The sequence below is a fragment of the Stegostoma tigrinum genome, chromosome 12 (genome assembly GCF_030684315.1).
Source record: "Stegostoma tigrinum isolate sSteTig4 chromosome 12, sSteTig4.hap1, whole genome shotgun sequence".
In the NCBI taxonomy this organism is placed as follows: Eukaryota; Metazoa; Chordata; class Chondrichthyes; order Orectolobiformes; family Stegostomatidae; genus Stegostoma; species Stegostoma tigrinum.
Genome location: NC_081365.1, coordinates 32546240 through 32564948, shown reverse-complemented (window position 1 = coordinate 32564948; position 18709 = coordinate 32546240). Strand labels below are relative to the sequence as shown.

At 37.8% G+C, this 18709-nt stretch overlaps 1 protein-coding gene across 1 annotated transcript; it reads right to left on the bottom strand.

Moving 5' to 3' along the window:
• Positions 1-906: 906 nt before the first annotated feature.
• On the bottom strand, positions 907-17873 carry LOC125457346 (uncharacterized). Its single transcript, XM_048541499.2, has 5 exons — positions 17562-17873; positions 12079-12450; positions 8812-8838; positions 1651-1769; positions 907-1164 (listed from the first exon to the last, which is right to left on the bottom strand). The coding sequence occupies exons 1-5, from the start codon at positions 17641-17643 to the stop codon at positions 1090-1092; spliced, it is 675 nt and encodes a 224-aa protein (XP_048397456.1). The 5' UTR covers positions 17644-17873; the 3' UTR covers positions 907-1089.
• Between the last annotated feature and the right edge of the window lie 836 nt (positions 17874-18709).

Genomic DNA, 18709 nt, shown 5'->3' with positions numbered 1-18709 from the left:
AGGCATCCAAAAAAGTATATAAGAAAAGCAATCTGGAGATGCAAGTAATACTTAAAGATATTGCAATAAAAGTTCCTATTGTCCATTAAATGTATAACTCTGTGTAGCATATGTCTCAGAATGTTTTATTCATAAAATTCCTATGATGATTCAGCAAGAGACAATTACAGTTTTATTATTTTAAAGGGAGATTTAGGTGATCCAGTTGAAGTGCTCATAAGATCATAAGATCTCAATTCTACTTTAGTTGGTCCCAGGAATTAACCTGAGTTTTTGAGTTATTCTGAACCACCAGCTAGCCACATTAGTTAACTGGCCTCCCAATAGATGTTAACAATGCTGTTGTAGTGAGCTTTATAAATAGGGAAGTTTGGGCTTAATCTCCTTGTGGAAATTTATGCTAGTCATAACAACATTTAAAATTCTTACTCACCATTTATCAGAAGTAAATGTTGATGAGATAAACCCATGTGGACTGCAAAAGAATATTTTATGTACTTTTGAAGAACAGGAATTATGCAGAAATTGACCCACTATGATTCTAATGTTGATAAATTAATAAGTATATATGTTACAGCTAAATGGCTTTCACAAAATTTTCCAGACAGATAGACTCTCTTTGGAAGAACAACAGATAATTGGTCAGACACTTGCAACTTCTGTATTAATGTTTAAAATGTAACCTTGGGTAATATCATTACATAAACCATTCAGAAAAACCATTGCATTTCCTCAGATTGTTGTTTGAACAAATCCATTGAAGGGAAGGTAAATCCTAAATTGGATTAAATGGTACACTCTACTTAGGATTCTACTGTTGGCAGTCTCTAGGATAGCCTTAGGATGACTTAATCACTTTTGAGTCCGACCTTCTAAATGCCCATATATATATGACTCCACTCTATATGCAGGATTGTTATTTAATGTGATTGCATACAGATGACAAATGTAGAATTAACCAAGTACACTTAAAACGATTGTGTCCATGCGGTTTGTTTCAATTGAAGTTTGAGTTTCATTGCCTAGCGTATGAAGAACATTAGATTTCCAAGAATGAAAACAAGTTAATTTGTCCTCACTCGTTTCACTTCATTCTTTCCTTTTTCTCATGTCTACATATATCAATGAGTCCCTCTGTGCTTCACTTGATCTTCTTTTGTAAATCTGTTTAGTTTAAAAGAAAAATAACTCATCAAAAAAATGCTACTAAAATTATAGTTTTTCAGAAAGCATTGCATCATCATTATAAATCAACTAATTTTACTATTTATTTTGTGTTAATAACAGAGCTATAATTGTACCATCACAAGGAGGACTGCAGCATTTCTAGAATGCAGCTCACCACCACCATCTCCAGGGCAATTAGGAATGTGTAATAAATGCTGGTCTTGCGAGTTTTATTCATGCTCCATGAAAGAGTAGTGTTTTAGTCTAATTTGTGTTTAATTAATTAATGAAGAAAACATCATTAAGCAGTGCTTGTGACAAGAATGTTATTTTAATGCAGATAAGAGACAATCTAATTCTAGGAATTTACTTATCTTTTCGATAATTCAGATGGAAACTGCTGATTATGACTTTATCATCTGTCAATCAGTGCAATTACAGTATATAATGACATCATTATAAAGATACTGTAAACCAACTTACCCAACAAACTATTGCAAGGACTGTCATAATAAGAGAGTATATAACAAGGCTCACAATTATTGTAATAAATGCATTTTCACTGATACAATGCTGATGTAGATATGTTCTGTTCCCAGCTCCTAAAAAAAATCAAATAAATTAAATGTAAGTCTCTTTTGCTTGCTGTGTATAATTAATCAAGACATCTTATAAAGTATTGCCTCCATTTTGCTTTTGTGAAAACAAATGAAAGCCAATGTTGGGCACAAAAATACCTAACTCCAATGGTATTTCAATTACAGCAACACTTCAAATGCTTCATCCTTTAGGAACATATATACATTCTGGGTGCAAGAATTATTACAATTAATAATTATGTGTACACAGTTTATTATATATGGTTATCCAACAATGTATTTTATGCTGACATTGTTAACCTTAATTGTATTTTCCATGACAAAGTTTATTTTACTAGTATCCTAACATAATATTTTAAAATTGACATATACCTACTCTGTTTGTCATTATTACAGGTAAAGGGGCAAAAGAATAATTTCCAGATGAAATTTCACCTTGACACTCTTTTTTTTATTATTCACTCACATGATGAGGGCATCATCAGCTAGGCCAGCTTGTATTGCCCATCCCTAATTGCCCAGAATGAAGATAAGCATCAACCACATTAGTCTATGCCTGGAGTCATATGTAGGCCTGACTGAGTAAGGATGGCAACTTCCTTCCTATAGGACATTAGTTGACTAGATGGGTCCATCTAACAATCGGTAATGGTTTCAAGGTCATCGTTAGACTCTTAATTCTAAATTTATATTGAATTTAAATTTGTTAGGATTTGATTCCAGTCCCCAGAACATTAGTTGTGTCTCTGGAATAGTAGTCTAACAACAATATCACTTGGCAATTGCCTGTCCCTGTTGTTAGCTCTAAGCAGGTTGCTATTCTGGTGGAGGGAAGCTGGAGAGTGACAATTGCCCACGTGAAAGTCAGAGTGGGAACCTGGCAGCTCCAGCTCACTGATTGCTCCTTCAGGCTTCACCCTGGGCAGACAGCAGGCACCAAAACCTCAGGATATGCTCCATGGACAGCAGCCACCTGCATCCTTGTCTGTGGAGATTGAAACACACCAGCCACACCAAACCATTGTTGCACATCCCCAACTCATTTATCCATTTCAATCCTGCACTCTAGGGGGCACCAACACCTTTCATTAGTAATGCTAGTGCCAGGCTGCTATGTATACAGAGACAGGTATCCATCTCATGTCTTGGAGCAGGCTGTAATTCTGGGGTTTTCACCTGCTTTCTCACTTTGTGCCCACTTGGATGCGTACAGCATTTCTGCCTTGCTTTACCTTTTTGTGTTTGACCATCTTACTCACAGCTTACAGGTTCTCAGTATTTCTGTTTGTCTCGCCTTTGATTGCAGACACAAAGCCAGCAGCTTGTCATGACTGTCAGCGGTGATCAGTCAAGGGATTATAGTCTTGGTGGCTACATCAATGTCACACCTGCAGTGCTTGCTAGCAGCTTACATGGCAAACACACTGCACGTGATTCAGCCAAACAACCAGGTCACAAAGTCTAAGAGGAGTAGTCCTTAACAAAGTCAAGGGAGACAGTTGTTAGTCAGAGTGTGTCAACACAGTCAGTCAGAGGCACTGTCTGATCTCAGTTTGAGGGATCAAACACGGTCAGGGACGCTGGGATTGGTATTCTGAGTCAGAGGTCCCATACCACCACAGTGTGGAGAGTGGGCCATGGTCAGTCCTGAAGGTCTAGTGCAATCATTTTGGGGATTAGTGGTACATTAGTTTGGGAGCTGCACTGAGTATAGAAGGGTGAGGGGTGGCCTTACAGAGGTTTATAAAATCATGAAAGGCACAGATAATGTGAATAGGAAAGATTTTTTAACCTATAGTGGGGGCAATTCAAAACTAGGGGGCATATTTTTAAGGTGAGAGAAAAGAGAGGAGAGGGGTAACCTTTTCACACAGAGGGTGGTGTGTATGTGGAATGAACTGCCAGAGGAAGCTGTGGATGCAGATACAGTTACAACATTTATAAGGCGTTTGGATAGATACATGAAAAGTAAGAGTTTAAAGGAATATGGGCTGAACACAGGCAAGTGGGACTAGTTTAGTTTGAGAAGTCTGGTAGGCATGGACGAGTTGGGCCAAAGGGTCTGTTTCTGTACTGTATGACTCTCTGATTAAATTGACACCTGCTTCCGATGGATCTAGTTGTGTGAAGCGATTATTGATTAACTGCAAAGTTGTTGCTGCTCAAAAAGTAAAGAGCCCCTGTTTGCTTTGAAGCAAAAGCAGCTTGCTTTGTTTTTCCTGTTATTCAATAAAAGTTAATATCTTCAACTGTTTGAAAGCTTTGCAATATCTGATACTCCCACATTGAACAGCAACTTGACGTTATGCTACACTGGATTGTAGGGTAAGAGTAACCTTAGACAGGATTCCGACAAGGCATTGTATTCAGGACAGGTAGACTTTGTAAATTGCCTCTTGTAGTTGCAGTTACAATGACAAAAAGTAGCAATATATTTTTACAAATGTGATATTCTAATGCAATCATATCAAGTGTGATGCCTCAGAGCCCTCAAAAGTATTCCTCCCACTATGTGTACTGTGAAGGGCTATTTGTAGCTGGCAGTGATTGGCCTAGTGCACAATTGAGCTTTAGGTATAGCACCAGCTGGAATACCAGAAGGAGTCAGCAATGGTGAGCACTTCCACTGCTGATGACTGCAAGATAGAGTGAAGACAGTACCGTAGGACCTTGGTGCATTCACATTGAGATGAACAGCAGAGAATTCTGTGAGCTAACTCACTGGAACGTACTGACAGCAACCACCTATGAACCTCCCCAAAATTGATACTTCACCATTTTTTAGTAAAATTCAGCCCCTTAAGTTCAAATGCCACTGTGGTATAGAATCATTGAGTCATGGAGATGTACATCATAGAAATGGACCCTTCAGTTCAACATGTCCATGCTGACTAGATATCCTAAATAAGTCTAGTCCCATTTGCTAGCATCTGGCCCATATCTCTCTAAACTCTTCCAATTTATATGCCCATCCAGATGCCTTTTAAATATTGTAATTGTACCAGCCTCCACCACTTCCTCTGGCAGCTCATTCCAAACACCACCCTCTGCATGAAAATGTTGCCCTTTGTGTCCCTTTTAATTCTTTCCCCTTTCACCTTAAACATATGCCCTCTAGTACACTGGGAAAAAAGTCCACATATATTCACCATATCCATGTCCCTGATCATTTTCTTAACTCCTCAGCCTCCGATGTTCCAAGGAAAATAGCCCCAGCCTATTCAGCCTCTCCCTATAGCTCAAACTATTCAACCCTGCCAATATCTTTGCAAATCTCTTCTGAGTCCTTTCAAGTTTCACAACATCTTTCCTATAGCAGGGAGACCATAACTGAACACAGTATTCCAAAAGTGGCCTAACGGACGTGCTGTTCAGCTGTAACATGACTTCCCAACTCTTTTACTCAATGTACTGACCAATAAAGATGAGCACCTTCTTCACTATACCGTCTACTTGTGATTCCAGTTTTAAGGAACCATGCACCTGAGCTCCAAGGTCTCTTTGTTCATTCCAAAACTGAATCAAATAACACGGCAAGTAGTGGGCTAGTATCAGAACAAATCACCATGAGAGCTACAACATTATGATAGAGAAAGAACTACTCCAGAATGTCCTTTAGAAAAAGAACTTTGTTGCCACCCTCGGTTGTCCTGATCTACATGTGACTTGAGTCACTCTCTTGTGGTTGACTCTTAGTGTTTTCTGAAGTTGCCTAAGAAACCGATTACTCAGTTTTAAGAAAACATTTGCTCTGGGAGAAGACACACTACCAACTTCTCAGGCAGATAGTAATGGAAAACAAACCACCACTGTCCAAATTCTGAGTATAAATAACATAAGTATTGATTCCATCTCATTGCACTAGCCCACATCGAAGCTGAATGCACAGTTTGTATGCAAATCATAATCGCAAAGTCTGAGGTATCATTATTACGACATTGTAAAAAATTTCCCCAAAAAAAATCAACAAGTATTAAATAATAATAATTTAAATGTATTTCTGCAATAGTTATAACTTAAAGAGGGATGTGAACTACCTATATATTATTAGAGATAAATCACTGATTCTAAGGAAGACAAGCTATTACAGTATGAAATCCAGTGCAAGCAATGAGCAAAGACAATTGTGAGATTAAATGTTCAAGAGGAGCAGCAGCGTTCAAGAGAGGGTCACATAGAACTGAATTAGTAAACAGTGATACAGAATGAGAATGCTCTACTCAACTCTTGAAACCTACAGAACCACAATTTTCAAGCATGAGTTCTTCATGATGAATAAAACAACGCTCCAAGTCATGAACTCTTTCATAGCTCTGTAAGTAATAAGCGGGTCTTTTACACTGAAGAAACAGTCATGCTATTTAGAGATTGCTGGGATCATCTTCTCGATAGTACAATAATTTGAAAAATGTTAGGAAATTATTCATCTCGTTTACCTAATCCTCCCATGAGATTTCTGCCTGCTGAGATGAATAGCGAAGGTTTAGAGGGATATGGGCCATTGATATGGTGCCTCACGGGAGGCTGCTGAGCAAGGTGAGGGCCCATTTGTGTTCGAGGTGAGCTACAGGCTTGGATTGAGGATTGGTTGTCTGACAGAAGGCAGATAGTTGGGATAAAAGGCTCTTTTTCGGAATGGCAACCAGTGACAAGTGGTGTCCCGCAGGGTTCAGTGTTGAGGCCGCAGCTGTTCACCCTATACATTACTGATCTAGATGAAGGGACTGGGGGCATTCTGGCGAAGTTTGCCGATGATACAAAGATAGGTGGACAGGCAGGTAGTACTGAAGAGGTGGGGAAGCTGCAGAAAGATTTAGACAGGAGAGTGGTCCAGGAAATGGCTGATGAAATTCAATGTGAGTAAATGTGAGGTTTTGCACTTTGGAAAAAAGAATACAGGCATGGACTATTTTTTAAACGGTGAGAAAATTCGCAAAGCAGAAGTACAAAGGGATCTGGGAGTGTTGGTTCAGGATTCTCTAAAGGTTAGCTTGCAGGTAGAGTCCATGATTAAGAAAGCGAATGTAATGTTGTCATTTATCTCAAGAGGGTTGGAATATAAAAGCAGCGATGTGCTTCTGAGGCTTTATAAAGCTCTAGTTAGGCCCCATTTAGAATACTGTGTCCAATTTTGGGCCCCACACCTCAGGAAGGACATACTAGCCCTGGAGCGTGTCCAGCGGAGATTCACATGGATGATCCCTGGAATGGTAGGTTTAACGTATGATGAACAGCTAAGGATCCTGGGATTGTACTCATTAGAGTTTAGAAGGTTGAGGGGAGATCTAATAGAAACTTACAAGATAATGTATGGTTTAGAATTGGTGGGCACTAGGAAGTTGTTTCCGTTAGGTGGGGAGACTAGGACCCGTGGGCACTGCCTTAAAATTAGAGAGGGTAAATTTAAAACAGCAATGAGACAACATTTCTTCAGCCAGAGAGTGGTGGGCTTGTGGAATTCATTGCCACAGACTGCAGTGGAGGCCGGTATGTTGGATGCGTTCAAGGCAGAGATCGACAAATTCTTGATTTGAGAAGGAATCAGGGGCTATGGGAAGAGTGCAGGGAAGTGGAGTTGAAATGCCCATCAGCCATGATTTAAATGGCGGAGTGGACTTGATGGGCCGAATGGCCTTACTTCCACTCCTATGTCTTATGGTGTTACGGTCTAAATGGGACTAGATTCATTTAGGCTATCTGGTCTGCATGGACGAGTTGGGCTAAGTGGTCTGATTCCATGCTACTTTCTCTAAGACTCTAAATAAATAATTAATAACAAAGATTTTCCAAAAGGAATTAGATTTTCAGTAATGCTAAATAAAAGTAATCAAACAAATATTTTCAAGACTTGTTTAGATATTGGGCTGCAATGCTCAGTTCATTAAACTCTGAAGTGACTCTGAAAAGTATTGACACATAATGGTTAGAGTCTTCACAACACTAGAAACATAGAAAATAGGAGCTGAATTCCATTTGAGCCTTTTGTGTCTGCTCTGCCATGATTGATTATCCAACTCAATACTCTTGTTTTTGTTTTTCTTCTCAGACCCTTTTATCCGTTTAGCCCTAAGAACCATGTCTATTTCTTTTTCCAAAATATTCAATGTTTTGGCCTTACCTGCTGCTCTCTGTGGCAGAGAACTTCACAGGCCCACCACTCAATGAGTGAAGGAATTTCTTCTTTTCTCAGTACCAAATATACTACCCTGTATCCTTAGATGATGACCCCTGGCTCCGGAAGCCCTGGATACTGGGAACATCTTTTCTGTGTCTTGTCCCACCAAAATTCTGTAAGTCTCTTGTGAGATCTCCCCTCACTCTAAGCTCCAGAGAATACATACCTACCCAATCCCGTCTGTCTTCATATGTCAGTTCTGCCAACCCAGGCATTAGTCTGGTAAGCCTTTGTTGCACTGTGTCCATAACCACAACATCCTTCCTTAGATAAGGAGACCTGCACGTTACTCCAGATACTGTCTCACCAATTGCAACAAGACATCCCAGCTAACAAAGTGTAGAGCTGGATGAACACAGCAGGCCAAGCAGCATCTTAGGAGCAGAAAAGCTGATGTTTCGGGTCTAGACCCTTCATCAGAAAAAAAAGATATCCCAGCTCCTGTCCTCAAATCTTCTCGCCATGAAGGCCAACAAATCTTTTTACCTTCTTCACTGCCTGCTGCACCTACATGCTTACTTTTAGTGACTGGTGTATGAGGACACCCAGGTCTCTTTGCACCTTCCCTTTCCCAATCTATCACCATTCTTGCTTTATTTGCATTATTTCATCAGCCGTTTTAAAGAATTATTTGCTCAAGTCTTTCAAGCTAATGCCTCCGTTAAAGAAATAAAGAAGCTACATGTTCTTAAAAAGTCCTCTAATTGTCATTATTGTGAAGTCAATTTTTTTCTTTGAACATTTACATTATCATAAACTAAATGTACTCTATTAGACAGAATTGTACAGAAACTGTAAATTTTTGTGATAAGTTGCCAAATATGCTTTATTTTATTTAAAAGTGTTTCCTTCTCTATATGATGTACTTACCTGACTGGGAAGAATCTTTCGTGTATTCTGAAAAAGAATGCATAACAATCTTAATGTGATTTGACTCATTCAAGAAACAATAATTGATGACCATGTAACGGAAAGACTGTCAATGCCTGTCATCACACACATAGCTGTTCAGATATTTCATGGTAACATATTTACATAATATGTAACTACTGACATATTTTAGGTTCCAATTTCTTTAAGATATTAATTTTCAATTTTTCTGAGTCAGTTAAAAATGTTGCGCATGCTCGTCTCCAATCTGTCATATAATGTATTATAAGAATAATGGATTGAACAAGTGATTGAAATCTTTGAGATAAATTGCTTTGTGGTTTCAGTATTCTTTGCAATAGTGAAGTTAACTTCTGTTAGAATACAAAGAGCAGCATAATCATCACCAGAAGCAGATGTTTCAGTCGTGCTCATTAAAAGCTTTTTTACGACTGCATATAGTAACGTTGTAGAAAAATCTCTAACAAATTTTGTGATGTAGTTCTTTTCACATACACATCAGTGTAGATATCCCTCTCACTTTTAAGTCACAACATTGCAGGTGTCAAGCCCTACTTGATTGCAACTCAAGCGTAGAATCCAATGTTGATGCAGTATTGGAGATGTTAGTTGTCAGGTGAAATATTTCGCTAAAATATCGCAACACACTATTGGAAGAGATCAGTGTGTTTCTCAGGCTGTCCTGCTCAGCATTTATTCCCTCAATGAACATCACTTGGCCAAATTATTTTTCTCATTGTTGTTTATGACACTGTCTATCAAATTGCTGTATATTTACAACAGGAAATACTTCACTACCTGCCCAGTATTTTAGACATGCTACTGTTGAGAAAAATGCTACATAAATGCAAGTTCTTTCCTTAAAAATATTTTAATTTGACAACGTATCTAGTGATTCCTAATATTTTAGAACATTTAAGAAAGAAATTACAAGAACAATTAGGATTGAACACACTGCAATATAAATGAGATATAATTTTAATCCAGTGGGTTGACACATTGACACAAATTTTACCTTTGAATAATAGTGTGGCTAATAGCATTCGCTTTTTTATCCACAAATGCAACTTCAGATGGAGGCAGATGCACAGCTAAGTGCCAACTCCTCTGTTCTACTCTTGGCTTCTGCCTGCCTCCCCGTTGAAATGCATTGAATAGTGTAATCTTTGCTGCATTTGTACAACAGAACTTTTAGCTTTTTAAAAAGTGATATGTTAATTACTACCAAAGAGCCTCCTTGGCACAAATAAACAATTAAACATGTGGAATCTCATTCCTTCAGGTTTTAATTGTTGGAGATTTTTTTAAAAAAATCAAATTTGAAACCATTTCTCTTACTTTTTAGTCTTTTTTCGCACTTTCGTAATCCAATCACTCTAACGCTCACAGTACCTTGGTGTGGCATCGAAAGCACCTCCTTTAATTCAGCTCCCTTCTCAGTCTTTACATTATTAACTTTTCAATCCTTCAATCTGACTGGGTAAGGATCTGCAGTTATTTGTCTTTTTCAGCCTGGTCCCAGATGCCTGGGTTCCCTCACTGAGCTACTTGATAACATGTTAAAAACCTAAATGTGAAAGGAAAACCATGCCTCTGTACTTTTTCATCTTCAGGACATGAGTTCAAATACAGACAGACTAATAGAATCTGTTTGCAATCTCTGTTGATTCAAAATTACGATGTACGTATGTTTTAGTCTGTTTCCTAGAAACCTGGTTTCAATGGAAAGGAGATGAAAATATTGTGCTACAAATTTTAAAAATCGTGTAGAGATCAAAATAGACAATAAAAATATTGTTTTGAAGTGGCTGTGTAAATCTGAGGCTGGGATTAAACACCTTTGTTTGAATATAGCAGAGATCTTTTTACTATATCTGGTCAAGTTTCACCTGACAACATTTGGTTTGGTGGTTAGCAGTGCTGCCTCTAAGCATCAGTGGCCTAAGTTTGATTCAACTCTTGGGCACTGCCTGTGTGGAGTCTGCACATTCTTCCTGCGTCTGCATGGGTTTCCTCCAGGTGCTCTGGTTTCTTTCCACAATCCGAAGATGTGCGGGTTAGATGGATTGCCCAAAGTGTCCAGATGTGCAGTTTAGGTGGACTCACCATGAGAAATGTGGAGTTATAGGGGTGTTCTGGGATGCTCTTCAGAGGGTCAGTGCAGATTCAATGGGCTGAATGGCCTGGTTTCACACTGTTGGGATTATATCTATGATTTGAATCTGACACTGAGATTACAATTGGTGAAGTATTCCACCTCTCAGCACAGATATTCCTCACTTTGATAAATAGTTAATGTACCTGATTTTTCCAAAAATACATTTTGTTGACTTAATATATATAGCTCAGAGCAGAATGCATATGCACTAAAGTTAGGACAAAGGTAAGCTCAAAGTTGTAGAAGTCATGTAACAATGCAAGGTTCTGCAGATACAGAAATCACAGATCATGCAAAAGAAGGCCATTGGGCCCATCAAGTCTGCACTGGCTGTGTGAGCATTTTGACCTGGAGCCAAACTTCAGCTTTTTCTCCTAACCCCTGCATATTGTTGCTCTATATATAAACATCCAACGATCTCGAGTGCCTCAATTTAACCTGCCTTCACCATACTTCCAGGCAGTGCATTCCGGTTTCGCGTATAAAAATGATTTTTCTTACTGTGCATTTGCTTCTTTTGCAAAAAACTTTAAACTGTGCCCTCTGGTTCTCAATTTACCTCTGAGTGGGGACAGTTTCTCCCTATCTATTCGCTGCAGACCCCTGATGATTTTGTAAACTTCTATCAAATCTCTTCTTAGCATTCTCTTCAAGAAAAATAATGACAACTTATCAAATCTTTCTTTATTGCTGAAGTTTCTCACCCTGGAACCATTCTTGTAAAACTCCTTTGCTGCCTTCACATCCTATCGATAGAACAGTAGCTTATATTCAAATCGGAGGGTTAATGAAATTTTTGAAATTACAGTCCTGAATTGATTCATATGGATTATTTCCTACTAAACATCTACAATCATTCAGTGCATAACAAGCTGACACACACTGTGACTGCACTGCTTATGATGAGATGTAAAGCATAATGTTTTGATGTGTAGAGTAGACTGCACATTACATTTCAACATGTCCACATTCTCAGGTAAATTCTCAAGTTATTCAATAGCAGCGACTGAAAGGTGTTATGGCCTAACCAGGTCATAACTCATTTTAATGAATACAAATGTTTAATAGTGACAAAAAATGACTCTTACCAACTATGTTAGTACCATGCCCACTTCCTTCCATGGGTGGAGGGGGTATAGTTCTGGCTACTTTGCATATGTACAAGCCAAAGTCTGTTTTTTGCATGTTTTTCATTTCAAGAACCATTACACCTCGTTTTAGATTGCCAGAGTAACTGAAGGATCCTTCAGAGCTATTATGAATTGCGTTTGTTTTCAGTGTTTGAAAGCTCTTTGAAGAAATGTGGAGTACATCATGGGTTTCACTTTGGTTTACTTGCTTAGTCCAGTAAACATCAATCTCATTTTCATTCCCAACATCAAGTTCAAAAGCACAAACTAAGGTAGCTGAGTGCCCAGGTTCAACATGAAGATGCAAAGGGTATTGTTTTACAGGAATCTCTGTAGAGGTAAAAGATAAAGAGAAAAGAAAAATCATGAATTGTTATTAATTTAATGATGATTTAAAAACACATTTCTGTTTCTTTTTGTTTTGTGATAAATGCATCCAAAAGTCTCTGCACTTCTAGGAATCTAAACATGACATTAGTAAAGGCTTCCAGACATAAATTTCAGGTGTTATAATGATTTATATAAGTTGTATCTCTTCTCAGCGTTTTATAGCTGATTACATTCGAGCTTTGTGCTCACATACTGCACGCTGGCTTGCATTGTTTCCTTCTGCTCGCATTAAGTGCAAGTTTCAGAATATTATTTGGAAACTCCCATTCCCTGAAATACATAACCCTCCTATATTGAGAACATTCCGTAGAATTGATAAATAAAACTCAAGAATCCAAATGCTCTATTCAGATACTGTGTTGCACACCTAGAGCTGTAGCAGAATTCTGTAAAAGAATACTCTCCACTTGCCTTGGTGTGTGCAATGCCAACAGTCAAGAAGCTTGACAAAGTAGCCTGCTTGATTGGCACCTCAACCATCACCCTCAACATTTACTCACCTCACCACCGATGCAGCAGCGTGCACTGCAGCAACTCACCCAGTTTCTTTTATAGCACATTCCAAACTCTCTACCACCCAGAAGGATAAGGGCAGCAGATTCATTCAACACCTCCAATTGGTAGTTCTCCTCCAAATCAAATTTACCCTGAAATGGAATTATAACTCTCGTTTCTCAATTGTTACCAGGTCAGAATCCTGGAACTTCCTTTCTAACAGTATCATGGGTAGGGTACTTACACCTAAAAGGATCATAATGGTTTCAGAAGATAGGCCACCATCACCTCAAGGTCAATTAGGGTTGGGCAATAAATGCTGGCCTATCCAGCGATAGCCACATCTCATAAACAACTGTGTTAAAACACAGAAATCTATGTTTCAATTTTAGGACCTGAATAATTGTGAAATGCAGAGAAGTATTAAGTAGTTTTAGTCCTTACGTTTTGCAGATAAGACGATGATTGATGTGGAGTTGCTGGTGTTGGAGTGGGGTGGACCAGCTCAGAAAGCAAATTACACCAGGTTATAGTCCAACAGGTTTATTGGAAAACACAAGCTTTCAAACTTCACTCCTTCTTCAGGTGTTAGTGAGAAGGTCAGTATCAGACAATGAATTTATAAGTAAAAGATCAAAGGGTCACACCACTGATGAGGATGTATTACACAAACTCAAGATTTAACTCTTTAATCAGTTAGAAGGTTTTAGTTGATTAGTATGTATATGTAAATCCCCAAATTCCTTTCAAGCCACTGCTCTGAGGGAACTAAAGGTTTTATCAGTGTAAAAAAGAGGTGACATTTTAGGTCAGACAATGCATGTTAGGTATGAGGCCTTGTTCAGAATCTATTTGTGTTTTGGTTTGAAGTCAGACTGGTTTTATTTCTAAAGTGGGAATTCATAAAACTCCATATTGACTGACTGTCTATAAATTGCGTGCTTTTTCAACAAAATAGAACGTATCTGCGAATACAAATTTACCACTGTGTGTGTGTGTGTGTGTGTGTGTCATGGTATATTGGTGAAACCATATAGACGCTACAACAATGGATGAATGGACACCGTGCTACAACTGCCAGACAGAGATGTCTTCTCCCATTGAGGGAACAATTCAGCAGTCAAGGACATTTGGCCTTGGATCTTCAGGTAAACATCCTCCAAGGCAGGCTTCAGGATACATAACAACGCAGAGTCACCAAGCAGAGGCTGATAGCCAACTTAGGTATCCATGAGGATGGCCTAACCGAGATGTTGGGTTTATGTCGCATTATAGGTGACCCCAGCACATTGTACACTCTCACACATACACACATGCTCACTTACATAAACACACTCACACACAGATCCTCTCTCATACATACACACTCTCTCTCTCTCTCTCTCACACAAACACACACGCACACACACACGTGAACCGATGGCATGAATTTGTATTTGCAGATATGTTCTATTTTGTTCAGTCAATGTGGTGTTTTATAATTCCCGACTTTAGAAATAAAACCAGTCTGACTGCAAACAAAAACACAAACAGATTCTAAACAAGGCCTCACACCTAACATGCATTGTCTGGCCTAAAATGTCACCGCTTCTTCACACTGATAACACCTTTAGTTCTCTCAAGACAGTGATTTGAAAGGAATTCAGGAATTTACATATACATATTATTCAACTAAAACCTTCTAACTGGTTAGAGATTTAACAGTATCCTAGGTATGTTTAGTTCATTCTCATCCATGGTGTGAACTTTTGATCTTTTGCTTCTAAACTCGGTGTCTGATATCACCCCTGTCACTAACACCTGAAGGAGTGCAGCTCCTTTCAAATAAACCTATTGCACTATAAGTGATAATGGGAACTGCAGATGCTGGAGAATCCAAGATAATAAAATGTGAAGCTGGATGAACACAGTAGGATGAAGGGTCTAGGCCCGAAACGTCAGCTTTTGTGCTCCTGAGATGCTGCTGGGCCTGCTGTGTTCATCCAACTTCACATTTTATTATATTCTATTGCACTATAAACTGGTGTTGTGTGATTTCTGATGAAGATTCAGACATAGGCCAAAAAAATTTTTAAGTGCCTATTTCTCTGGCAGTTTTGAACAATAATTTCGAGTTACGTTTTGAACTCAGTCATTATACTTACTATGGGGACTTGATCAAGTATCTACACAAAAAATGTAATAGTTTACATTTTATAGCTTTAGTTAGGAAAACAGTTAAAATCATGATTTGCCCTTTTCATTGTCACTGAAGTAAACAGTAAGAGAGCTGAGCAGTAACATATGAAGTTATTGCATTAGGATAAGCTCATCTTCATTTTGGTGTGATACCAAATCACACATTAAGCATTTTTGTACCACATACAGCATGAGGTGAAGACTTTATGTTCTGGTACGATGTATCTAAATATTCTGCTTTTTTATGTAATTGCAGGCATGTATTGATCACTTTCTGTGAAATACTGCCTTAAATGTAATCTTCCCAGAAATACAAATGAAAGAATATAAAACAATGCAAAGAAATGTAATAATATTTCTTAAAGCTCACAAATGCTATATCATGTTTCAGCATGTGACGTTCACAGAATTTAGTCCAGCTTTTATGTAATTGAACGTTTGAGATCTACACGTACAGGAACCCAAGTTAAATTAGTGCCCTCCACTTGTGTTTTGTCCATGATTTGTAGCTTTGATTTGTTCTGTAATTTTGGAATACAGTTCCCAGTGATTTCATCCCTGGATTTATTTGCAAACACTTTGTTATATAACCCATATCTTTCCATATTACCACATATGCCAAATTTAACCACATTTCATAAAGTCATGATCAAACAATAAGGATCTCTGGTCATTCAGCCTAGTTTACAAAATCCATGAATGCTTCAAAAACAATGACTGCAACTGTTTTACATCAACTGAGAATAAAGTGTGGGCAGTCTGGTGTTTGTTGAAATGTAAATCTCTGCTGGTTGTGATTTACACTCTGGATGCAAGCTACGCGTATGCAGATTTATATGAATGCATATAGTCTTAATAATCCACTGTTACCCAAATAATACCCACACTTCAGTAATTAATTAATAACAGGAATAAATATTAGCATCTTCACTGATTTTAATGTGCATTGCGAATGCCTGTGAACCTTATCACCCAAATGCCAGAGCAAAACAATTCTGTGGTCAGCACTGAACCTGGGTGGTGTGTGTTGAACTGCAGAAAGAGTTTTCACATTGATTTGTGATGGTATACTTTGGCATATGGCTGTTAAATTTAACCGCCATTTGCATCAGTGGGCAACTCAAGCTGCCTCATAATGACCCAAATTTCACAAATTATTTGGAGGGTAAATATTGACTAACAGCTAAGCAACTGAGGAAAATTGTAAATAATTAGATCACAATGCACTAAAACTTGTGAGTTTTGACAGATGAAGAATATAAACAGTGTAGTATTACTTAGAAATCTATTAAGAAAATCCTGTTTGTGGGTGCAAGAATAATAGTAACACCTGCTGACTAGCAACTAAAGTAAAATTTAGCAGCTTTGTCAAAAAGAAACACATGCCAAATATTGTAGTTAAAAACAGGAATTTACATTTTATTGTTATTTTTCAAAAATAACTTGATATTTGTGATTATTTTACTACAGTACCTTTGACAGAGAATGTACAAAATATGCAAGATAAAGATTTGGAAACTTTGGAATTAAGACTTTACTTGTGTGAATATAAGCATAATTGAAAATATATAATTCGAGGCGGATCTTCAAGGCAAGCCAATCTTTTCAATTCTGTCCACTTCTATGGTTCTATCTGGGAAACAGTGAGACTTAGAAAATAAAGCAGCTTGAAAATTGAAAATGTGTTCACTGAAGAAAGGATCTGATGAAAAACAACATAACTGGTTGATTTCAAGTCAGAATTAATGTATTTGCGAATGTTTTCACAGCCTTTTGAAGAAAATACAGTTTGAAACAAATCTGATCAGAAATGTAAAGGTGAAAAAAAACTGTCATTGAAATTTATGAATGTCTTGAGGAAAATGAAGATTAGTTTGACTATCTGTATTGCAGAAAGAATCTACACACCCATTATACTTCTTAAGTATAAGTGCAATATGAACTAATATTAGGACAGTTTAAAGGAAGCAAGCAGATTTAATTTAAAGGATCCCATTAATGGTTTCCATTATCTATTTCTCCATATTTTTATACATTTCTGTGACTTTTTCTACTGTTGGAACCTCATTCAGATAATTGCAAAAAAATGCATTCACAATATGAAATAATAAAACTAGCAAAAATCAAAAGCGGATGAATAATGTTATCTGGACGGAATTATCTCAACAAATAAAGAACAATAATCTCAGATATATCTTTCCATATCATTCAGACTGAAGCTTAGTCTTCATATCATTCAGATTGAAATCTACAGCCTTCACATCATTCAGACCGAAGCCTATAGTCCTCGTATCACTCAGATTGAAACCCGCAGCCTTCATTTACAGTGCACGAAACAGAATATACGAATTTCAAGCCAACAGTCTGCTCAATCCTACCTTTACAGATGATGAGCTTACTCTGAATGGCGAAACAGAGCAAAATAAAAGCTGCCAGAGATGTCATTCCAATTGGATTCATTTGAATAGAATATTGAGGAATTTTGCTGTTGGAATTACTACTCTCACTAAGAGTGAAGGAAGCACAGATTGCACAATGGTCTCGGTCTCCCAGATCACTGGGGTGGACGAATCTTCATTTCATTTAAAACCTACAGTCGTTTTTAATGCTCACGTTCCTGTTACTGCTGAAGAATCATTAAAGCTAATACTTAAAATAGTGTATACAACAACTGTGAAAAGAATTTTAGCTCTTGGCTGGAACATTTAGATTTAAAATGCTAAGCACCACAGGTGACAGGAAGTAAAAGCACATGGGCGTAACGAGAGTGAGTGCAGATCTGAATTCTCTAAGTGCCGGAATTGTGGTAACCACCGTTATGAATTGCAATTTGTCTGTGGTCGGAACATTCTCCTACATACAGACTTAAACAGAATAAAAGCCATTTAATTTTCTAAGATTTTAAATTTACATCCACTGAAAGAATTGTTGTTAATTATCATGTTTCTACAATAGAAAACATTTGCAATTGAACTTCATCTTTAATATCAATAGATAATGTATTCCAACAAAGCCATAATAAAATCCTCAGCAAGGATGGGACAGCCTTGAAGGATAGTCAGAATGTAAATTTAGGTTACTTACCAGAAGAGGTGATTGTTCATACAAGCTACTATCAACACAGTTATTGTCTAAAATAATGTTCTATCACCTGCCTAACCAGGAAAAAGAATCATTTGCTTCTCAGTTGCTTGTTCTTTGCACTTCTTAAAGTAAGATGTACCATGCGCAATGGTGGGAAATTTGTGAAACTACAGCAAGTATGAGACGTTTTGTAATTGTCCCCTTAAGCTTTAAATAGTGACTTTAGAACCTCAATGTTGAATGGCAAGTACCTTATTTCTATTCACTCTAATTATCAGCCTGACTACTCTTATTTACATACCACTTGCAATTGTCCTCTACTTACACAAGAATCCAGACCGCACAAATTCCTGACATGTAGCTCCAACCAATGGTTGCAGCTCTCACAAAGTTTGCACTGGTCATCGTGCAGCTCTGTATGCAGCATCGGGTCCCTAGCTGC